Genomic DNA, 25,110 nt, shown 5'->3' on the forward strand with positions numbered 1-25,110 from the left:
GGTCATCAGAAAGAGCGTTTTTCCACGTTCTTGTTTCCTGCTTCAGCAATCTCCTCTACTCAGAAACAAGTGCACAAAAAGCAAATATTCGAAGTTCATTTTGAGCTGCTGCGTCTGCCGGGCTGCTCGGGCAAGCCTCGCCACTTGTCCGATTCTTTGCTCGAGGAGAGCGTCATCTGCTGCTTGTAAGTTGTGAGGCCACGGTTGTCAAATATCTCACTATTGAGGAATGAGCTTCCACTAGTCCTGTGTTCACAACGCAGTAAACATTTATGTCACAATAAGATACTGTGATACAGATTGATCAACAGGCTGAAGACGAACAAGTGTGGCATTCAGCGAACATATCAGTTTCTATAACTAGGTTGCGAATGCACCACAACTATGCCATCAAGCAGTGGGCTTCATCTGCGCGGAGGGAAATGTTACCACATGTGTAATTTAGGTATGCGCACATGTGTAGCGGGGAACATGGTGGTGGCAGAAGAAGAGGACGTTCGGTTGGTGGCAAGAGCTTGCTGGTGCGTGTTCACTGCTGTATACCGTCGAGTCGACCGTTACGTCGGCTCTGAATAAACCCCTCTCGTAGACATAACAATATGCATTCATTGAGCTTTTAAGGCAAAGAACGGGAGACAAAAAAGACAACTCACCCCAGGACCAAGAATCTTCTCTCGTACAGGGTAGGTTACTGGAGCATGTTCAAGGCCAACAAATATCTTGTCCTGAATGTAGTGATGCTGGATAATACAACAGAGATTTTATTCTCACAGGACAACATACACGAACAATATTCAACAACCACAACATATTTGTATATAATAAAAAAATGCAATAAGAAACATTTATTAAAATGTTACTGACAGTACTACAGCTGATAACTGTGATGGAAAAAACACAGAACAGGCCACACAAAAATGTGAATTCACATTGCCATCACTATCGACAGAGGGTGCAATGGGATGGGTTGATCTCCTCTTCCCTTCACCTCACTCGAAGGAAACTTCGAGCGAATTGTTTATACATTCGAACTTAATTCATGCAAAGTTTACTCACTCATTCAAAAGGACAGTGTACTTTCATGGAATGGTATCTGTTGCCAGTGAACTCTTCAACAATGCACCATCTGCAGCCTCGTTGCCACAAACATGATAGATGAGGCAGTTTGTGACTAACGCATTGAATTCAGTATTTTCCACTGGTTTTTGGCTGAAAACAAGGCTGTGTCAACCAACTACAGCACCTCAAGCTTTCAATATGGCTGGGACTTTCAGTGGCAAAATGTTTTGTTTATATCCCTTTAAAGGGGGATGTTGGTCTTTAAAATATAAACCTGACTTAGTTTTGTGTGTGAGTATGAATCAATTCTGTAGAAAGTTCCCAACTTATGTACAGTAGACTCTCACTAAAAGGAACCTGAAAAGACAGAGAAAATATGTTTCATTTATTAGGAGTTCTGCCTACTGAGAGGTGAACATGGGTGCAGAATACAAGCCCGAAGCCAAGAATTGCAGAAATAACAGTTCCGTTTATGCAGTAGTTCCATTTAACAGATTACCGTTTACTGAGAGTCTACTGTATATTTATATTCTGGTTTTAAGTATGCAATTGGTTTTCAGTAAAATACTTGTTTTAAATATCAATTATTTCACGTGCTTTTTTGTTTCTAGCAAAGCTTCTTTTAAACTAAGATATTTACGAAGTAAATACAGTATTTCACAATAGTCTGGAATGAAAATTGAATGCAATAATAGAATGAGTAATATAGGCCCATTTGAATAGATTCTGTGGCGTGTCATGAGAGAAAGCCCAGCAGAGTGAAAATGCTGGCATCTATAGCGATAGTCTTCTCAAGGCGGCAGTAGTAGGTGCCCCTCCAGCACAGAAGGAAGCGAACTTACTCCAGCTGCCTGGGCTGTGAGCAAGGTGATTGCGGCAGCTGCCATGGCATTTGACTCGGCAATTTGCTGCTGGACGAGCTCTGCAGTGGGGTCTGTGAAATTAGCATCCTCTTTTGTATGCTCACGAATCACCATGTTGATTCTAGCCAAAGCTTCTGCAATGAACAGTAAAGCAAATGAACAATAAGCAAAGGCAATTTCTCCCACAAACCCTACTTTCACAGAGGCTAATCCAAAATATTGCAGTATCTTGCATCAACATAAATCAATTCAATTGCTGACGGTGACACGGAATAAACTCAGCTCGCCTCAAGAACAGAATAGCTTGGAAGCTTTCAAATAAGTTGAACTGCATTTCTGTGACTGACAGCAAATTATACTATGAGTTTTCTATGAGTTTTAATGTCAAATGTGCAGTTGACAGATTCGCCCTTTAACCAAATGAAATTGTCATGTTGAAAAATATTATACCAGCCAAATGAATTACAATTTTCTAAATAAATGCACAGTTACTGTATGTTGTCATGTGCAATGAAGCTGTGGGTGACCATGGTGGCTGAAAGAGACAAGTGATTTCTGGTAGAGGTTTGAGCTCAGGTGATAGGCCTAACTGACGGTGCCTGAATCGGTAGATCGGTGTTTCAATGCGAGGTGATGATTCTGGGCACCATTGTTGGTTGCGCAAAGAAATGCACAGCATAAAGCGTACCCATACCTCCACAGACGAGATGTGGAACAGACGAGCACATAGAGAACCACTGACAAATACACTTTATCAATGACTGAAAAGACAGCAATGTCTGCTTCGTCCCTACACTGGGACAAGAATGCTCGGGCTGCTTCGTTGTCATCACTATTGGCATATGCACGCAGCGATATCATGTAACACGATTCACTATGAAGCTGTAAAATCATATTGCAAGCACAATGCGGTGAAGTTCACTGATCATACCACACTGCTTGACACCTCCGATAAGCGTTGTTCAGAAAATAGCGCCACTGCTTTGCTAGATACACATGTGCAGTTCCCTAACCAAAGAGTCATATATCTACTAAAGAAAGTTTATTGTACCCTCAGAATATTACAGTGTTGTAAAGGAGAGGGGAAAAAAACATTTAGAAAACAAAAGATAACATCATTCTAACTAAAGCACTTGCAATACTATCAATACAGAAAGCCAGGAAAATCATACAACTTAACATAAAACATACTTAACATAAAACGGTACATACAGCAAAACCGAAAGCATAAAAAAAAGTTGCTGCATCACATAAGCATGAAATGAAACTAAAGTCAACGAATGTGTCAAAATCAGTAATAATGGCGATTGATGCCGATTAGGGACGGAATGTTTTCGGAGTGAAAGAATGGGAGTGCTTGTTACTTGAAGGACTGTGCCCTTTGTTATTGTGATCAAAGTGAGATATTATGAAAGACACAGACTGTTTAAACTTTTTGTACCGCAGTAAAATTAGCAAAATTCTATGTTTGTCAGTATTTCTGGTTATGAATAATATAATAGGTACAATGCAATATTATACATCAATATCAAGCTAAGTGATTGTAGTTTTCAACGGTTCAGCTAACACACTATCGAACGAAACTAGATTTGCCAAAGTTTCCAATCTAACGAAGAAACTCAAGCTAAATGATTGTACTCTTCAACGGTGTAGCTAAAGCTCTGTTGAACGAAACCGAATTGCCCATAGTTCTTAATCTAACGAAGAAACTTGAATCAACAGGGTTCAGTATTGTCATCAACCAAAACTAAAGAAACAACTTCGCCACTAAACCCAACTTAACAAAGTTTTTCCTGAAATAACTCGGTAAAAAAAAGCCTATATTTCTTTCTAATTCTGTCCGGTATGCGCTGCTGTTATTCAACCTTGGAATACAGCAGGCCTGTATTCGTTTAACATCACTGGCATTTTCATTTTACCACATATAACTGATGATAATGACGCTGAGAGGTAAACGGCATACACCTAACATGTCATTTAACAAGTTCTCTTACAAACAAATAGAAAAACTCACAAGGATGCATTCAATTAAAAAAATTTGAAAGCGAAACCCATCTCATTTTTTTATCTCGATCAATGTATTGATGCCCCTCATCGTAAACTTGTTTTGCACTGCCTTCAGGATAGGAGGCACTGCAAGCTTTCTGCACCTCGTCTGGTTTTGCAATGCCTTCGCGATCGGGGCACCTTTGAACAAGCAATGATGTCCTGCAATGACGTCATGATGGTGTCACGTATTTCAGCAACTTGTGATAAGATCGCACAGCGGCGATTTTTCACATTAAGTATTCGTGTAGATGCCGGCACCAAGGGATGCCAAAAGCCAATTTTCACATTAAACTGGGTAAGGTATCTAAGGTTTTCGCCTTAATATCTTTGCTCAAAACTTCTACAGCAGGACATCAGGTGTGAACATTTGAACAGATCATGAAACACCCCTTGTGCCTACAGGACAGTGGAAAGTGCTTAGGGAACAGTAAAAAGCAGCCGCTATGAAAAGCTCAGCAAAATTCAGCAGTCGCATCAGGCAAGGAGAGTTCACGAAGTTACCGCTCTCTCAAGTACCCTCTCTTCATAGAGAGCTCAGCACTCTCTCTTTAGGGGAACCTCCTACATCAGATTTTACATCACACAGAAAATCGCTACTAATTGGTTGATAGCCGACATAAACCAAGAGTGGCATCTTGATTGGATGCGCATCTTGCCACAAGGTGCAACCAGGTTCCATGATTATAGTATGCAGAAATTGCGCAATAGCAGCACTGGTGCACACTAGAATAACACCTAGAGGGAGCAATCATGTTTCATGACTTGCACTCATGTCATGAGGCACGTGTTCCTCAGCTTTTTCCTCTCATGTCATCTCTCCCTGTGTAGCTTCCAGATTGCTGGTCAGTATAAAAAAAAAAGAAGAAAAGCACTTAACATGGGCCACAAGTCCCTGTACAGTATATTTGTGACCCAATAAACTCTCAAAACGAGGTTAATTGGCGATTACTTGGAAAAGTGTTTCAGAACTCCTTTGAAGGATCAAAACGTAGCTTATTTATGAACCCTTTGTTCATATTATAATTAACTTCTAAGCCAAGACAAAAAAGATCATTCTCAGAGTTACGGCCACATGCATTTCATCACCAAGAGATGACACCCGTGATGATATAAAGCTGATTTCCCATTGTGTAAAATACAAGAGCTATTATATGTGTATCACATGAGCAACATGAAGTCAGGAGTTAACCACAGAAGCATATGAACTAAATGCACATATCTCTACTACCTTCAAAGAATATGGCTTTTCGCAAATTGCTACTAACAAAGGAGCTAACATGCTGCACTTACTTTCAACTGCGTCCACTGTTGGTGCTTGAATATGCAAGTACAAAGCTCTGTCCCTGAAATAGTAAATGATAAAGATGCAGACACTTCCTAAACATCAGAAGTTGAAGCAAGATAATTTTAAAACTGCGAGCAAGCATGAAACAGCCATGCCCAAGCCTGATGCTCATGAACTGCAAAGTTAATTACTATACAGGATTTAATTTTTCAGGACAATAATAAGCACAGCCTTACCCAGAACTAGCGTTCATTTTCTCGGCTGCACTCATGTAGCGACCCCTTGTGGACATAACTGCTCTAGTTGAACGGCATATCTGCAAGAACAGTAGAGTATTTCAGAGCAGCGTGCAGTCATTTTCCATGGCTACATTAATGCAGCAGTGTACAGTACTCGCAAATTAAAACAAGTCAATTTAGCGCTAAGTAATGCACACACTATTCTTTCCACCAGCTCCAGTTTCAGTCATACTGCCATAATTTTGACTCAAGCACGTAGATCAAAACCAACATCATCTCTAGAGACCAGATTCGTTGCCGCAAAACATGGTCATCTCAGGCAATGATGCCAACTAATCGTTATACGAACTCTGGTTATATAAACTAAAAAATTTGATGTTGCGTTTGAATCTGTGAGCATTGTACAACTTCACCCAGAGGAACAAAAGCATATTATTTAAATGATGCTCTAGTAGATAATCAACCCCCTCTAATGACTGAAAAAAATTATCAAGGATTCTGAAACTGTGTCATATTTACGTATCATAAAGCACTCAATACTATATTTCAAGAGAAAAATGGATCTCATGATATAAGCAAGGTTCCATATTTGATTGTAATTAGCATGCAAATGATGTTACATTTTAGCATAAACAGAATGAAACCTCACAGTGCACAAACAATTATTTTTTTGTTGCATTCATGTCAAGTGAACAAGTTGCTCCTGGTACAAGGCAAGGCGCATTGAACGCTTTCGCGTCTTTGACATTGTGATCATCTTCAGTCACACACATGCTGACCGCGCAGAGGGTTAAATTCATCTAATGCACAATCTATTTTCTTTTTGCTCGATCACTAGTCCGCTGTACCGCCAAAAGAACAAGCTGCATCCACATATGTGGTTCTCGTGAAGGGTTGCCAACCATAGGGTAAAATTCTTCAGTCAGCGTAGGGTAGTAGAGTGGTGACATAGGTAATTTGAGCATTTAGCTTGTCACTGATAAGTGAAAAATGAAGATCAATTCCACATATCTGAAGGTTACATTCCTGGCGAGATCCAAGATGAAACTGCCTTAATTTCGTAACCAGCACCAAAGACGAAAGATAATATATCAGACACTTTTGTGCTAGGCCTGCCTGTCATTTTCCATCTGTTCATTGCATGGAGGGCTTTTAAATTTTGCGACCGTGGTCGGCTTCAGTCATTAAGGTGAAAGCTTTATATACCTCATCATAAACGAAAAGTGAGGGCCAGCGTCAAAGCGAGTGTTGCAAAAAATCATATTGAAATAACGACGCCACCTCACGATGTCACTGAGGTGTAACATATTGGCAGAAGATATTGTGTCATTGTGAAGTCATTGTGGCATCACAATGTGATGTCAAATGATGGTGTCATCAGATGTCACCATCAAACAGTTATAGGTGGGCCGTTCAAGAAGGCACCCCATTACGCCTGAACATCGTACACTGCACGTTATATGTATGTAATCATTGTTACACAGTGCTATTTCTCAGTGTTGGGTAAAACACGGGTAATGAAAAAAGCGGTAAAGTAGGCTAGCTTCGACCTTGGCATAAGTCAATTTCCAAAAATTGGTTGGCAGCGCTGCCATGATGTCTGAAGGGGTTGACAAAGCTGCACGATGCATTCGCAACAAAATCTTCTAGAAGCTATACTGCTACAGTGATAAGCGTCGTAGCACATTCCAAGATGTCATCCATTCAGTTTCACAAGTACAGTCCCATCCTCATCTGTGAAGAGTGCACGAGTAGCCAGCACTGCTCTGCAGGGAGAGGATTTATAGCAGCAGGGGCAGCTGCCCCTTTGAAATTCCCCCTTGCACCACCTTTACCCCGCAAGAGCAAACACATTCAAAACACAACACAGAAGCCCGGAGCCTTCTTGCCCTTTCTCAAAATGCTCACTTGTCATAAGTGACCCCGATAAAGAAAATCCTGGTGCCATCCCTGTGCAGTAGTTGCAGAGGCAAGGCCAAGCAAGACCAAAGACACATGCAGACCAGTTTTGCGTGAGCGACATCCAAGATGTGGCCCTGTTTAACATATTGTTACGAAAGAGAAGAGACGCTGTATCGACGAGGCTATGGATGAAATATATTTCAAACCAGCAGCAGCGGCGTGACCGGTTGGCCAGACACCGAGAGAAGACCACTCTTCGTCAGGCACACACGCACATCGTCCCACAAAATGTAAACATGCATGTAGCATAATCCTTGGTGGCAGAAGCGCCGTCTTGGCGCATCTAGATGTGAACGTCAGTGGGAGAGTGGTAAGGCTTCAAGCGTGCCACATGTACGATATCAGTGGTCTGTGGGGCAGTTGAAGGCGATGAGGCAGCAGAGGCAATTTCGTATGTCACAGGAGTAACCTCAAGAGGGACTCGATATGGACCTGTGTAGGGGGAAAGAAGTTCTAAGAAGCCAACTTGATGGCTCGGGGACCACAGCAGGGCCAATGAACCAGGTAAAAAGTGCATGTCGCGGTGCCATTGATGGTACAAACGCCACTGATTTTCTTGAGAGGCCAGAAAGCGAGTGCGGGCGATTTCGCATGCGTGGGCCGCCCAAGTGATAGCGTCAAGGGCATAATCGCTGGTCGGTGTCACGGTAGATGGAATGACTGTATCTAGGGGTGATGCAGGTTCTCAGCCGAACAACAGAAAAAATGGAAAGTAAGCAGCAGTGTCATGGCGAAAAGAATTATATACAAATGCCACGTATGGAAAAGCAAGGTCCCAGTCAGAATGGTTGGAAGAAACTTACTTCGCAAGCATGTCTGTAAGAGTTCAATTCAGATGCTTAGTGAGCCCATTTGTCTGCGGATGCTACGAAGTAGTGAGCTGATGCCTCGTTTGACATGACTGAAGGATATCAGCTATGACCTTTGATAGAAAGGAGCGGCCACGGTCTGTAAGCAGCTGGCATGGAGCTCCATGTTGCAAGATCACGTCGTGTAGGAGGAAGTCGGTGACATCTGTGGCACAGCTTGTTGGAAGTGCTCGTGAGATGGCGTAGCACGTGGCGCAGTCTGTGGCCACAGCTATCTATCTGTTGCCAGAATAAGACAAGGGAAAAGGGCCCAGGAAGAAACGCGAAGAAAGGTTCTGACGAAATGTCAAGTGGTTGAAGGTGTACGGCGGGAAGCGTCGATGGTGTTTTACGGCGCTGACACTTATCACAAGCCGCAACGTATCTTCTGACTGAGCGTGAAAGCCCTGGCCAAAAGAAGCGTCGCTGAATCCGGTTGTACGTGCGTGACACACCAAGGTGACCAGTAGTTGGAAGGTCATGGAGTTTGTGGAGAACTGCCGAGCGGAGGTGTTTCAGAATGACGAGCAGCTGGGCTGGTCCATCTGGGTAGAAGTTCTGGCGGTATAGGACGCCATCGTGGAGGACGAATGAGCGATGGGATCTGTTCGAAAATGGTGATTCGAGACGTTCGATTATAGCACGCAAGGGTGCATCACGGCGTTGCTCGTCATTGATGCGGGTCAGTTGCGAAACGGAGAAGATGCAAGTATCGGTGTCAAGGTCAGGGATGGTGCTCAATTCATCGACCGGGTAGCGGGAGAGACAGTCAGCGTCCTGATGTAGGACTTGTACATGACTGTATAAGTATATTCTTGCCGTCGCAGAGCCCAGCGCCCAAGCCGGCCAGTAGGATCTTTCAGGGAGGAAAAGGCCAACATAGCGCATGGTGGTCCGTTATTACAGAGAAATCCGCGCAATATAAATATGGGTGGAACTTCGTGACTGCCCAAACAAGAGCAAGATATTCACGCTCTATTATTGAATAGTTGCGCTCGGCAGATGTGAGAAGGCGGCTAGCATAGGTGATAACTTGGTCGTGTCCCCGCTGTCGTTGGGCTAGGACGGCTCCAATCCTGTGACCACTCGCATCAGTTCTGACATCTGTCGGAGCGGACGGGTCAAAGTGGCCAATATAGGTGGAGTCGTGAGGAGGGTGATGAGGTGAGAAAAATCGGCAGCTTGGGCGGAACCCCACGTAAAAGTCACGTCTTTTTTCAGAAGGTCGGTGAGTGGTCGAGCGATCGTTGCAAAATATTTCACGAACCTTTTAAAATATGAACAAAGTACCACAAAGCTACGGATGTCCTTGACAGACTGGTGTACAGGAAAGCTCATGACGGCACGAATTTTCTCTGGGTCAAGGTGCACACCTGATGTGTCGACAAGGTGGCCCAACCCCGCAATCTGCTGGCAAACGAAGTGACATTTCGACAAGTTTAGTTGAAAGCCAGCAGTGCGGAAGATGTCGAGAACCACTGACAAACGCTGAATGTGTGTCTCAAATGTAGGCGAATATACATAGACAACGTCCAGGTAGCACAGGCATGTTGACAACTAGAACCCTTGTAATAGCGAGTCCATCATACCCTCAAATGTGGCTGGGGCGTTGCATTTCTTGAATCACCTTGAATTGGTATAGGCCGTCGGGAGTTACAAACGCAGTTTTTTCTTAGTCTTTATCGTCCACCACAATCTGCCAATAGCCAGAAAGTAGGCAAATCGAAGAAAAGTATCATGTGCCGTGAAGACAATCGAGGGCGTCATCAATACGGGGCAAAGGATAAACGTCCTTTTTCGTGATTCGATTAAGATGGCGGTAATCAACGCAGAAGCACCACGTGTCATCTTTCTTTTAAAGGAGCACAACGGGAGATGCCCAAGGGCTCGAGGAGGGTTCAATAATTCCTTTGGCTAGCATCTTGTTGACTTCTTGAATTACCTTACGCTCTGTGGCAGACAAACGGTATGGTCGACAGTGAATGGGAGGAGAAGCAGCAGTATTAATGCTGTGCTTTATGAGGGATGTCTGACTGAGTGGACTGCTGTCGATGTCAAATATATCGCGGTAGGAAGCCAGAAGGCGGCATAGTGCATCGGATTGCTCAGGTTTGAGTTTCGGGTTGATCATGGGGCGCAAGGCCGCATCGAGGAATGTGGCATCCTGGGGGGCGACATGGAAGATCGGAGTATGTGTCTGCCGCAAAAGCGGTGACGCGGGCGTCTACTAAGAGTCGCAGCGTGGCGACTGAAATTTCATGTGGTAGCACTTGCTGCGTGAAAACCAAAATTGATAATGGGCAGACATGTCCGGTTAGAGGCCATGGTTACGATGGAGTGTGGCACAGTGATTTCGCGTGCCAGGAGAACATCAGGAATAGGCGCGACAACATAATCACTGTCAATAACGGGTGAACTTGTTGCCGATTCAATGAATTAGAGGGCTTTTGGCGATATCCGACTGAAGTCTGTGGTACAGAGGCTTTTAGGCAGCTTGGGGCGAGAACCTAGAAAAAGAGGAAGTCCTAAACAGAGAGCGCCGGCGAAGCAGTCGATCAGGGCAGAATGCATCGATAAAAAGTCCATCCTGAAGATGAGGTCATGAGGGCAATTGTCGAGCACGGTAAATAAAACAGAAACATGGCTGCCAGCAAGGCTAGCACGAGCGGTACACATTCCAATGACGGCCACAGTTCCACCATCGGTGACACGGGCGGCTTGTGTTGCGGCAGGCATGAGTACTTTTTTGAGGTGGCGACAGAGACGAGCACTCATTATAGACACCTGAGCTCCAGTGTCAACTAAAGCCGTTAAAGAAAGACTGTCCACAATCACTTCCAGCAAGTTATTAGTAGAGAGTGTCAACGGAGGATTTAGATCAGTCGCACATGATGCAGCACTACCTCCAGGAGCTGCATGATCTAGTTTTCCATTCGAGAAGATTCATAGTTACTCGGCAGTGGATAGCGGCGGGGTTGGGGCGACGGAGAACGGCGACGTTGCGGTGACGGTGAACGAGCAGTCAACGGCGGCGTTGCAGTGACGGCGAACGAGCGGTAGAGTGGCTGTTAAGTGCGTCGGAAGCAGGATACTCACAGCTGGGCAAATACCGACGGGGGTACGCTTATGGGCGAGGAGAAGAAAAAAATTGACTCCAACAAGGGGCGTCCAAGTGCTACGGCAGTAGCGAGAGACATGGCCAACTCGGTGACAGCGGAAGCAGATTGGCTTGTCGTCTGCTGTTCTCCATTCCGTCGGATTGCAGGATCTGGACAGAAAATATGGGTCATGGCGTGATGCATTCATTGGCATCGGTCTGTAGTCCGGTCGGGAGACGGTGTAAGTGAAAGGAAAACCAAGATTAGCGATTTCTTGCCGCACGACTGCCTGAATAACTGACACCGCCGGAGGTGTTTGCACGGTGCCCTGGCCGAGTGGAAGTAGATGAAACGGCGCCGAACGATGCGTGTAACATTCTCGTGCAAGGGTGGTGTGGCACCGAGATCGGTGCAGCTTGACGTGACAGCCGTGTTTAGGAGCCGCGAAAATTGAGGCAGAGCTCGGCGGTTTTTGGCCATTTTGAAGCGGCGGCATTCCTTATATATGAGGTGGACGGTCGGGACGTTGTTGTACACAAGCAAGTTGAAAGCGTCGTCCGCGATGCCCTTGAGTATGTGGCCCACCTTATCACTCTCAGTCATTTGCTCGTCCACTTTGCGGCACAACGCGAGCATGTCCTGTATGTATGAGACATACGACTCGGTTGATGACTTTGATGACTATACACGGGTGGCGAGTTCTTCTCGTGCGGCCATTTGTCGACTGGACGGGTCCCCAAAGATGTCGCGCAGTCATTCCTTGAAGATGTCCCATTTCGTCAGCTTGGTCTCATGATCGTCGAACCATACACGCGGGGTTCGACGATCATGAGATCAGTAAAGATTATGTTGGCGAGCATCATGGTAGAGTCCCATAGGTGAGTGACGCTAACGCGCTCGTACATGCGTGGAGCCAGTAGTCAACGTAAAGGCCAGGCTGGGCAGAGAACGTACCGGGATTACGTGGGTGGGACATTGCAAGGTACATAGTAGCTGGCGCTCCAGCTGAAGGCGGTGACGGGTTGTTATCATTAGAAGCCACGGCCGGAGGTTGGACGGTGCGGCCACTGCGAAGTTTTGTGGTGAAAACGGAGAACGTTCCACCTCCACCAAATATGTTACGGAAGAGAAGAGATGCCGTATCGACAAGGCTGTGGATTAAATATATTTCAAACCAGCAGCAGCGGCGTGACCGGTTGACCAGACACTGAGCGGAGACCTCTCTTCGTCCTCTTCAACAGGCACACATGCGGATCGTCCCACAAAATGTCAACATGCATGTAGCAATATGCACTTGGTATTAGGGTGCGCCCGAGCCTTTCAGAATGCAGGATGCATGCTTTTGAAAAATGGTAATCCCACACAACGTGCACAGCCAGCAAAACAAAGGTCCTCACTGTCATTCCAGATTCAAAGCAACATGCAACACCGGATCTGCACGTTTCTTGGGCATCGCACGCTCCTGGGCACACCACGTCGAACCTTGCCACCACCACTACAAGGTGTTGCGCTACAGAGCCAAGCCACAGGCTCCCTACAAAGCCGGCTCCTCCACACGGAGGTGGATGGGGCTGTCCAGTAGCATAACAAATTGAATGATGGACGGCTAATTCACCCAAAGCATATGTGATTAAGCTCATTCATACACCAAGTGTTATCCTGGGTGGTTCGACGATATGTAAACGGTGCTCGACAAATGACTTAGCACTGTGGCTCCTCACCACTTGGTGCAGCAGCTCGATTTATACTTAACTTTCATGTGACATCAGTTCCCGCCTTCCAGTTTTGCGTTTGCCATCATTGTGCACAAACGTCTCGGTGACTGCACCATGTTCACGTTCGTGTGGCAGATCGTTCGGCGTAGTGCGCATGCTTGGATCATATGCCTTGTGCTTATGGTGGAGGAGAATCGCTCTGTTGATCTGAGCATTGTCCTGCATATCTGTCTAACTTGCAAGACTATTGCGAGGCCAGATGAAAAAAATCACTTTGTGTGACAATGCATATCCATATGAGCTACCGGTTTGTGCATAAGCTGCTGTTGATGCAAGCCTGCTACAGACGATTATGTTTGACTGGACCGAATGAAGGCCTATAATCCACTGGACAGCCCCGCCGCGGTGGTCTAGTGGCTAAGGTACTCTGCTGCTGACCCGCAGGTCGCGGGATCGAATCCCGGCTGCGGCGGCTGCATTTCCGATGGAGGCGGAAACGTTGTAGGCCCGTGTGCTCAGATTTGGGTGCACGTTAAAGAACCCCAGGTGGTCGAAATTTCCGGAGCCCTCCACTACGGCGTCTCTCATGATCATGTGGTGGTTTTGGGATGTGAAACCCCACAAATCAATCAATTAATCCACTGGACAAATTTTTTACGAGCGGATTGGGTATGACAAGCTTGGGGTATAACAAATTTCTGTTGGTGTCAGTAAAATAGCAGCCTGCGGTGTTAAAGAACTCTGATCATTCATGTCCAAGTCCATAATGTCACACGTAATGGATGAAACTTTGCATGAGTCACCTACAGCGGCGCTCTTCGCCACCTGCGAGGATCGCTGGCGTCTGGATCTCCATTTTGGAGATCCACGTGCTCACCGCACACGCATAAAACGTGCTGCATGAACTTTGTCCGAGATCCATATGGGAACTTGGTTGTCTAGAGACCTCTGGAAAAACGCCAGCACGCCAAAGCATGGACAGCACGTACCTTCAAAATGGTACAGCAATGGTGTTTCCCCTAGTGGATCAAGGCAGAGAGCATACCCTTTATACAACCACCGCCAAATAACATGTTTGGCACCCAGTAGGCATTTGTTTCATCGAAGAACTTAGCAAGCCTCTAAAAAAGCAAGGTGCATTCACAGTGTTCCATTTGGTGCTTCTCGTTTCAACAAAAATACACATCGCACACAACACACTGAGCACCCAATTGTGCAGTGATACAGTGAGCAAAAAGATGACAAGATTTGGAAGCTTAACTTGCTAGTACGAAGTGATGCCCACATAACACGAACCTTGTTCAGTGTCTAAAGGTCCTTGCTGTTTATGCCCGCAAGCCATAAGCTTCTTGGACCACACGCGGGGATCCACTGGTCGCCAAAGGTGATCACAAATCGCTGTGACCACTCGTTCATGCAGTCACACTGATTTGTGATCACTTTTGGCGAACAGTACATCCCTGTGTCTGGTTCATTTTCTGGTTCAAGCGCTTGTGACGTTCACTTGCTTGTCTTCGTCTTTTTGCGCTGCTTTTACGTCATAATGATTCATTTTCATTTGATTTACACATGCTTCTCGTGAGGATGCTAAATATCGCACAAATCGCCATTTCGACATGCAGCGTGGACAATATATAATACGCGAGAGCCGCACAGCTCGATTCGATGTCGTCTGCTACCATGTGCTCGGTGATGGCGGCGCATTTCGAGGTCACATCTCAGAGTTTCGCGGTGTGACGTACGTATTTGCAAGTTCAAGGCCGATACAACTGACTGCTGATCGTCTGAACATTACGTTTTCACCTGGAACACTGCAGGCACAAGAGAATGCGTTTTCCACCTAGATTTATCTCCCTCTTACCACTCGAATACTATCGTTTCATAATAATTAATCACCTCCTCTTGGAAAATTCCTTTCGTCAAGACGTTGCGCGCAGGTAGGGGTGCGTCGTTTATCTCCACTTCGGTAGTGAACAAGTCTCCCGAGCTGCGGCCTGTGACTCCATTGATCTATGAAAAGGAAAAAAAGAAAGAAAAGGGCACAGAAAATACGATAGCATAACATTACTTGCTGAATACAAATAGTAATTTTTCTTACCTTAAGCTTTCCCTTCGCGACAAGCATCGCGTTCACTCTTTCTGCAGCCTCGGCTGCGACCGCGAGGCAGCTCTTGCTACTCATCGTGGCTGACCGACTAAATCACGCCAGACAACAGTTCCTGCCTCGACACGAGCTGACTATATGTCCGTAATAACCTACAGCAGGCCGGAGTCTGCAGTTTTTACAAGCACCTTGTGAGCTAAGCCTATCGAACCAATTGCAGCAGAGGTTGAAGCCGTTTCCCGGACGGCACAGATCACTCGGCTTCTCCAGTAGTCACTCACGAGGCTGACGTAACGCGGCTACTGGTGAAATATCACCGCTCGAATACTGAAGCTGCCAAACAGACACGGTCGTTTACAACCAACACCTGCTGGTTGGAGCACACACACAACACAGCACAAACGGCGTAAGACCGCGCATCACGGAGGAAGGAAAAAGGTGCCGCGCATTGACCTCCCAGAGGCAAACAGCGCCAAGTTTCGGTTTCGGCTGTTGCTTGGTTGCTTGCTTGCATCCACCACTATAGTGTACTAGAATATGGGGTAGTGTGTTCAGAAAGGAGCCATGGCTGACGCATTCGGTAGCGACAGCCACGAGATGACGCCACCTTAGCATAAGCTGTCACCTCACGCTTTGCCTTTTATGCACTTCTGGCTTTGATATTAGTAATAGCAGGGGTTTAACGTCCCAAAACCACCATACGATTATGAGAGACGCCGTAGAGGAGTACTCCGGAAATTCGACCACCTGGAGTGCTTTAACGTGCACCTAAATCTAGGTACACGCACCTCAGTATTTGCGCCTCCGCCGAAAATACAGGCGCCGCGGCCGGGATTTGATCCTGTGATATGCGCTTGCATACGTAATTGCTTACACGTCCGCGAAAAGCTTTCGAATGGGTTTGTTTGTGCTGCATTCAAAACAAAACGTCAAAGCCGCAACACGCGGTTTAAATGCAGGTATTAACAAACGACGGTGAAGCAGTCATCTCTGGGTAAACTGCTTGCAGTTTTTAAAGCTCGGTTGTTGAACGAATGAAAAATTAGGAAGATCGAAAATAAAGTTTTTTCATTCCATTGAGGTATCGAAGGAGCATCTATAAACCCGAAAGTTTCTCGTTATATGACCGCTATATCGAGTCGTAATCTGCACGCTGTGACAGCTTCGACTTCCTTCGTTACGCGCGCGGCACCGTTCTTCTCGATAGTTGCATCATGCAATTTTAATTATGCTGCTAAAGTGACAAAACTGCCATTTGATTGAGAGGCACGCCGTAGCTGAAGACTTGGGAATAGTTTTGACAATCTTGGGTCCTTAAACGATTACGCGCCCGCCGAAATACTGCTGCTGTGGCCGGGATATTGCACTGTACAGTCAAAAGGAAATACCACTTGGTACCACTGTCAGACAGTAAGAAGAAACCCTTTATTTACGAGCGCGCATACTGCAGTGAGCAGTAACACTGATCAAATTTGTCACCACTCCGTGGAATTATCAGTTCACAATCACTTCATCGCGGTGGCACCTTACGAACACCGATTGATTTTCGCGTGCAGCTTTCTTTTTTTTTTCTTTCGTTTTGCTTCTCGAGACTGATTGATACCTTCACAAAAAAATGAAGTCGTGACAGCACGTAAATTACCGCTCTCTTTGACACGAGATGCGGGGTGATCGAGCTCGTATAAATTCAAGGTGAACAAAGCTTGAGTAAGCGTTCCAGCGAAGCTGTACTCCCTGTAGTGTTCGCCACCTCGGGTTCGTGGTCAGCAGGAAGGTCCATCGATGTACCTGAATCAGTGGCCTCAACATCAAGACAGGGTGCTGCAGTTTTCTTGGAGATGGTAGATTCAACCGCCGAGTTCTCCCGCTTTCTCGGAGGTCTTGAATGCGGCGCTTTCTTCGATAAGTAGCTTAGAGCGTTAGGCAGTATCGGCACAGCGTTAGCTCTGGTCTTCTACGTGGTACGCGAACTTCTTTGCCGTTTATAGCGTGCACGTAGTCTCCGAGAACACATGAAGGCTCGAAGTGTATCTCACATACAGAGCAGCTTTCGTTCAAGGTCCCATCCTTTCAATGTAAATTCTGTTCCCAAACCTTCCATACCTCGTCTTTGGGTGCAGCAAAAAGCGACGGCTGCTCACTTTTTTTCTAATGGTATACCCTGTTTCGCACCTAGGTGCAAAGCAGTGTCGTTGCCACCGATGACTCGACATTGCCTCACTGTCATGTGGCCAGCAAAAACATTGCTAGAAAAACTTTTGTTAAGCGGGTGCGAACACAAGCAACCCGAGAAGGCAGAGCTGACAATCCTGTCAGCCCATGCTACGGCAGCGCCGCCTTGAAAACCGATTTTTTGTCCACGTGCGACGCTTTACGCGATGCATGGCGATAGAGGGTACCTGAACACACTACCCCATATTCTAGTACACTATAACCATGCCTCCACGCGGCCACATGAGAGACCAAAAATTGAAAAATAATTAGTTCAATTTTCTTTCAGACGCGAATCATAATGCGTTGTCTTCAAATGCGTCAAATTTGCATAGCATGCGCTGTTTTGTGCGATTTTTATTTTTAATGTCAATTAACGTGTAAATATATATCTAATTATTCTGCAATCAAACATCTTTGATTCTTGCACTAAAAAAATCTAATCATAGGTTCAAAATGCATGAATTATTTGTTTTTTCTTGTATGCGTTTCGAGCAAAAAAATAATACTGTTCACGTTTGGTTAAAGCATGGTTAGAGTGTACTGGAACTGTTGTTTGGTTAAAGTCCCTAGATTTACACTGTATTGGTGCTAGATTTTTCCCTGAAATATGTAGGAACCTTAGGTAGTGTCTCCAGCAAAATGATTTTCCGCCGTGTTTTTCGCGGCACAACGAAGTTAAATAACTGTATAGTTGACCACTAATGTTCACACTGCGTTTCAAGGCATTTGAACAAACACGCGGTGCGGAACGCGGATGGACCTGTAGTTGATCGATGTGCACAATCGCATACGCCGCCGATGAAGAAGACATAGCTATTAAAATAAGAACAATGCAATCGACCAGCGATAAATCCCGTTGCTGTAGCCCAGTGATGAAGACGCCTCAAGGGAAAGGATATTTTGAAAATTCAGAGCAATGCTTGGGTTTCAGCACGAATAGAGTTTCGCTTTTTTCGATGGTTAGTGAAACGACATCAAGTAAATAATGACACAGCATAAAGGAGATTGAACTGGACAGCAGGTGCAGACACACTCCCCATTTGCGAATGGGACACCATTTATTATCCAAAGCAAAAAAAAAAAAGGAACGGCAATTATCTTGAATTAGCTTGTATATAGTTTAATATTTATGAAAAAAAGGCAGTACCGCAATGAACAGGGCCACGATGGCCTGGCACCCACACCAACTATGCTTTATGCAATTTTGGGAGGATTAATGTAAAAGCATTCTGAACAGAAGACTCGACAGGAGGGTGAAATTAGATATGCATGTATACATTACAAATGACGAATCGCTCACCATAACAACCGCCGAATCATCTACTGAAACTTTTTGAAGGGCTAAAATAGCCCTGCTCAATATGGGAGTGTGCAATGCAGGGGACGCGGTAATCGTAAGACAAAGCCTCTGAGAAAATGACCACTCTCGCATTCTCTTCACGGATGGACGCATCAGTGACAATCAATTCCCAATTGAAATTATTAGTCTGCTAGCTCATTTTAGAAGACCGGAGTTAGGCATTACAATGGAGTATATCATCACATTCAACTTTTGTATTGCCCAGTGCCTTCTGAACAAAAAAATATTTTTCTGAACAACGCCACAAATGTCAACATTTAAGGTTCTAGTTGATCTTGTACAAACAAAACATGAGGTTTATGTGCACAGGGCCAAGGCTCATTAAAAATGTTTCCTATTAAAAAATCAATATAAACTGTCAATGAATTTCTTAAGATGTAGAAATTTTTAAATATGTTTTCTCGGTAAGAATGCAGAATCTGCAAGCTATAGTATGGATTTGACCTTCTCAGCATGTAACATTGTTTGCAGTAAGTTTTGGTACCCCTAGACAATTATGAATAGCAGCAACATAGCCAGGAAATGTTTTTCAGAAAGTGTTCAACCATACTTTGTGTACATTCTTGTGTGTGTTTGTATGTGTGCATGCATATACACATGCAAAATTAAAAACTTTTAAGGCGGGAAGGGGGTTTCTTTAGGAGCGAGAGGCTCATTTTTGTTTGTTCTGTTTGTTCAAGGGAAAGCCCTTGAACAAATAGCCCGTCGCTCTAAAAAACCACTGCATTAACTTCGTAAGCTGGCCTCGCAGGGTATTAAACACTATGAAGTACGAACAGTGCAAATCCAACACAGGGACACAAGAAACACAGACAAGCTTTTCATGTTATTTTTTATTGTTTTGTTCATGTTTTCTTTATGTTTATACTGTTTATATTTATCTTTCAAGTGGAATAAAAATTCAGTTCCTAGTCAGCACTTGTCAGTGTCCCTTCTTGTGTCCCCGTGTTCAATTCGCGCTGTTCGTACTTCCCATTGCTAAACCAACTAGCTCAAAGCTTCACTTTATTAAGTATAAACCACAACTGAATTCTAGCGTCGGATGAACGTACATGCAATAAATGATAAGCATTGTTTTTGCGTAGCCCGGTGTGGTGTTGACTAAGTTCACATATCAATACATCAAATGCTGCCTTAGGCTCAAAATGCTCAATGTAATTACGATACGCCTAAATATTTGATGTAGTTTTTTGGGGGTGTGCGTTTTTTTTTTTTTGACGATATTGAAGAGAGATGCTAACAGGAGCATAAAAAAAAAACAGTCACAAACCTTTTGCTAGTAATTAAGTCACGAAATTATGTTCAAAGCATAATTATAAAGTTCCTAAATATGATGTCAGAAGCCTAGAGCACACCGCTGTGGCCTAGTGGCGATGCACTTCCTGTGATATCAATGTGAATTTTGTGCAGTGTGGGAGAACAATTGTCCAGAATATGTGATTAGGTAATGGTGTAAATGAAAATACCGTGAATTATAGTCACAGAAGCAAGCACCCCTTTTTTATAAGAGTAAAATTTATATTAGTAAATCATGTTAAATGTCATGAAAAACTGGCATGTTGCACAAGTAGTGGAAAAGCCTTGAAACTGGATTATGGAGTTGTTTACTTTGTTTCACACACTGTCCATGATGCTTTCATCCACTATAATTAGTGCTCAATGCTACAGCATGTATTACATTATCTATCCCCACTTCGTTTTGTGCTGCTTATAAGGTAAAAGAAGTTGAATGCCGAAAAGCAGTGCTGCCTCAAAAGCAACTAGCAAAACATGTCAAGTCATGAGTTAGACATGAGTTAGATATTGACATGTCATCTAATGTTTCATTTTCTCTGTGTGTCCCCCAATACACTTTTTTTTAATGAAGTATACTGATAAGAATCGTTCAAAATGGTAAGCTGAAAACTACCGTAACAGGACAGGCAATTATACGACCTAGACAAACAAAGCGTTGAAAGACAGCTTTATTCTACACAGATATAACAAAGGCTCTTAATTTACATATATACAATCACGTATGTACGTAACTTGGACAGTGGGCTAAGCACAACACCACATAGTGCACATAATAAAGAACTGAAGACGTGACAGCACTGTCCTTCTTTGAGGCACCTTGACAATTTGGCGACCACTATAACAAAACACAATAATGTGAAACGTCAGTTTTAAAATCTGGAAGCCTGAATACAATTCAGAACTACACAAGAAATATCACAAAACAATTATGTCACAGCTGTTGCTTGAGAAACCACAGCGGCTAGAAATGGTATCAAGGAACCATTCACGTCTTTGTAACAAACATTACTAAAATGGAGGTCTTATTCCAGATCTCTCAGGTGAAAATTATACTTAAAAAAAAAGTAAAACTTGTGCCCCTTTTGTCTGAAAGACGTTGCAACATTATAGGTATAATTGATGAACCAGGGAAGTTGCATGTTCGTGAGCACTCTGCATAATGCTCACTCATGAAGACAGGCAAGACATTTGGTTCTACGTGTTGCCAAGGAGATTCCATGTGTACACATGCAGACACACTGGAATTGTATAAATGCAAAAATTTGCAACAAGTCACTGGCAATGCCACACTCGCAGACAAAAATGTTGGTTTCCATCAAAACACCACTACAGTAATGTCACCTTACACTAAAACGTTTAATGTCACTGCCATCAGAAGTCTACATACAGGGTGTGGATGTAGCAGAAGCAGACGGAACATTCATACTGTTTACCTGTGTAACTCATAAAAAGATTTAACAGCATTCCCATTGTGTTATATAAAAGTCCCAACATTGGCAATAAGAACAAACTCCTCCTACAAAACTATGCAGTCAATGTTCTTGATGCCTCTGTGCTTGGAAATTTCAGGTCATTTTGGATGAAAAGGCAGAAATAGAAGCCACACGCATAATTAGGTGACATAGCTCATGCTGAGTTCTTCACAGCATAAACATATGGGCACAACAATGCATGTTAATGAGCATATCCGAAGAGCCCAAGGAGGGATAAGCTTTTTGGACAAGACCCCACAATGTGCAAAAAGCTATGTGCATCCCCTAGCACAGATGGACCACCAAAGGCCGAGCCAACCATTCTGCCAACTTGGGTGTGTTTGTGCACCCACATACTACTTTGAGGTCACACCAGCTAGCTGAGTGATAAAACAATGAAGCCTCCATGTAAAACCTTGCAGTAATGGTAGATGTGGAATATTAGGGTGCACACAATAGCCACTTCTAATACAATGAAATTTACAACTGTGCAGCCATTACTGCCTGACCCAACCAAGAGCACCAGCACAACTTCCTGCCATGAAGCTCTGAAATTGAAGCAACCTCAGCAATAGCTATATTACAGTATTGTTCATTTATAACTATAATGTGGAGAAAGTAATAGTTAGCACGAGTTTCACCCCTGCATTTGCAGTCTCGAAATAGTGCAAACAATAACTTTAATTTCAGCTCATTTCACAAATTATTTTTATATTGTTAGTCTTTTGGCACCAACAATTAGCAAAAACAACCGCTCCAACAAACAGCAGAAGTGGATTTACACAACAGCTGTATGTCAGGCGATACCAATCGAATGATCTCGAAAGCCTGTGCAAGCACACAACTCCTGACAGTTTTTGGGAGACTAATATCTTTAGCTGCCCTTAAATGCTACCGGGGTGACCATCCCAACTACAGAAAAGTCAAGCAAAGCAGTGCAAATCTTAGATACTAGTAGAAATAAATGTGCCGAAATTCTTGATATCTTTATTATAATTTCACGTTACTGTGCATGTAAAGTTATTTTTTAAGGGACAGGTTCCTTTTACAGTGCGGCTCCTCAAATCTACTCCGAGACTGCATCACGGTGCAACATTCGACCCCATAACTTTGGTAATTACAATAGGCATAACAAAAAGCCTTGGTAGCTGAAGGTGCGTTGCGCACGTCACTCGGTAAATTCTTCATCGTCGCTTACAAGAGATTCGTGGTCCCAAAAGAGGCTTTCTTTCTTGAAACGGTTGGCAGTGCCCCTATGCAGAGCCTCCCTGCTGCTCCCTTTTCGCCAGCCAGGTGCTTGTCGCTTCAGGTACCAATTGTCCATGCCTGCTGTAGCTTCACCACGCTGTCGTTCCCTTATTTTTGCTCGAGTGCTGAACCAGTCTTCCTCTTCAGTTTCTTCCACATCCAGCAGCTGCTTGTTCCTAGTTGCCGGCTTTTCAGTAGTCACTTTTCTCTTTGCCTCATTTTTTTTGCTACACCTACTACCTCCCTGGCAGTCATCGTCCTCATCCACGTTAACAGCCTTGTGATTTCTCCAGCTGTGTTTGGCTTCCTCCCTCCTTGGCGTACTTGTGGGCTCAGTAAAACTGTCCTCTGCCTTTTCAGACGAAGCTTCCCAGTCACTACTGAGCATCTGGGCTACCTTGGTAAGCTTAGAAACTAATTTTTCGGCATGCTTTCCTGTTGCTTCTTGCCCCTTGGAGACGAACTTTCGTCCGGCATCAAACACTTTCTTGATTGATGATTCTAACAAACTCATTGTCTGTGAGATGGAACCAACAGGCTTCCCTGATCCGTGAAGATATCCGTCCAATTCTTCTCGGCGTCGGTTAAGCTCTCGTCTCACCTAAAAGATACAGCAAAGGGACAAGCAGTCAGAAATGTAAAGTGCACTGATCATGAAACATTGGTCCACTATTCTGGGTGAAATCATCGTGAGACGTCAGGATGCTTTTACCCTAAATGGCATTCATGCCAGCTGCACATTTCTTCAGAAGCTCTCCACCGTATGTGGCAATGCTTGGTTAACACAATACCACTCAGCAGGTGAAAGCTTTTTCAGAAATTGCTGTACCTGTTTAGTTAATTGAGACAATAAGAGCCAGGGTGTTGAGAAAACTCATACAGAGACAGTAGGCAAATAAAATATTAGGCCACAGTGGTGGCTTGAAAGCATCTGAATATTATCGACAGCAACACTTGCATGACTGAGTTAAAGGGGCCCTGAAACACTTTTTTGAGTAACCATAGAATTAATTCACTGGAAAAGCGTATTAGCTCACAAATTCAATGCTGCAAAAATTTTAAGAATCCGTCCAGTACGAGCGGAGTTACAAAAATTTGTCCCATGCTGCAATTGCTTCTTTCTCTCGTCCCGATGAAAGTGCTGGAAGCTAAGCAGGGAGAAATGGGAGGGGCAAACAAAAAACGTCATTCATGCCTCGTGACCTTGAGCACTTTTTTCTTCAAACACGCGGCTTTTTCAGTGCGATCGCGTGGACAAATGACGGCCTCTCGCGGTGACCTCTGTAACAACTGAGCGCGCCATGTTCAAATCAGCCAATGGCTGATAGATGGGCTTGCTACGAGTGATTTTTGGGCTTATTCCTTGATTTGTCGAGAAAAGAGAAAGCAATTGTTAGCTGACTTTGATAATTTATTGTGAATTCCAGGCCGCGTGCTATGCTATAATATTTGGCTCGCGCGTTGTTGGGAGCCTCCACTACTGATCGACAGCGTTTTCTGACCATGCTCAAAAAGCATTGCAGGGCCCCTTTAAGGTAAACGTTGGGCACAACTTGTGATTAGCAAGATTATCTAATTACATATAGCACTACAGCTCAACAACACAATTCCTCAGAATAATTCTGCCATTACTACTCAACCAGTCATAATAATAATACAACTGCAGAGCACTGTAAAATGAACTCGAGTGCCATAACTGCATATTTTTTTTATAGAATTCTCACGAAAAATAGCTTACTGATGTTATAAAGACAACAATGCGCTGGCAAAAAAAAAATTGTTTCCATATCTCTGTGTCATTTCCATAATTATGAAGCCCACTATAATTGCAATGCAAGCAAAAACATTGGTGCCATGCCACGTTGGTAGCTCAGTTTCTGGCAGTGCATTCGTTTTACACATGAAATGGTAGCACTAGTTGCCATTCACTAAAAGAATGTGAAGGCATCTGCAATGTGAAAAATCCTTGCTCAAGGGTAGGGGCAACCTGGATTGCGCTTCAGTTGTGCAGACACTTTAAAAACACTTTCATCTTAGACTAAACGCTTTCTAAGCAAAAAACAAGCACTGAAAGAGTTCTAGAGTGGTAGTTTAACAGTCAGCATCAGCTCACCTTGTGCCAGTAGTGTTTTTTTTTAAACTAGATGTCTGACTTTGTATTTGTATTACAAACAGTGACTTTTGTTAAAAGGCATGCCGGGTGAGTTGTGGAAGGAATTATCCAGTAGTGTATTTGAATTTGCTGTTTCCTTTCAATACTGCAGCAAGTTTCAAGGAATGCTGAAAGCAGACTTACAA

At 44.1% G+C, this 25,110-nt stretch overlaps 3 protein-coding genes across 5 annotated transcripts in view; all 3 read right to left on the reverse strand.

Moving 5' to 3' along the window:
- The window catches only part of LOC119185613 (uncharacterized), a 603,714-nt gene extending 588,059 nt beyond the window's left edge, over positions 1-15,655 (reverse strand). For both annotated transcript variants that reach the window (XM_075892089.1, XM_075892081.1), the window contains exons 1-6: positions 15,217-15,655; positions 15,015-15,128; positions 5,493-5,572; positions 5,262-5,314; positions 1,902-2,056; positions 654-740 (exon numbers count right to left, since the gene is read on the reverse strand). In XM_075892089.1, coding sequence (XP_075748204.1) covers positions 654-740; positions 1,902-2,056; positions 5,262-5,314; positions 5,493-5,572; positions 15,015-15,128; positions 15,217-15,300 — 573 coding nt within the window. In that variant the 5' untranslated portion in view covers positions 15,301-15,655. The remainder of the gene's footprint in view (positions 1-653; positions 741-1,901; positions 2,057-5,261; positions 5,315-5,492; positions 5,573-15,014; positions 15,129-15,216) is intronic.
- Positions 1-25,110, reverse strand: part of LOC142814169 (uncharacterized) — a 578,033-nt gene that overhangs the window by 16,895 nt on the left and 536,028 nt on the right. The gene's annotated exons all lie outside the window — the stretch shown is intronic.
- Positions 20,743-25,110, reverse strand: part of LOC119164234 (uncharacterized) — a 36,044-nt gene continuing 31,676 nt past the window's right edge. For both annotated transcript variants that reach the window (XM_075891959.1, XM_037416385.2), the window contains one exon: positions 20,743-23,413. In XM_075891959.1, the coding sequence (XP_075748074.1) occupies positions 22,733-23,413 (681 nt within the window). In that variant the 3' untranslated portion in view covers positions 20,743-22,732. The remainder of the gene's footprint in view (positions 23,414-25,110) is intronic.

Source organism: Rhipicephalus microplus, chromosome 1 (assembly GCF_043290135.1).
Source record: "Rhipicephalus microplus isolate Deutch F79 chromosome 1, USDA_Rmic, whole genome shotgun sequence".
Classification (NCBI taxonomy): domain Eukaryota; kingdom Metazoa; phylum Arthropoda; class Arachnida; order Ixodida; family Ixodidae; genus Rhipicephalus; species Rhipicephalus microplus.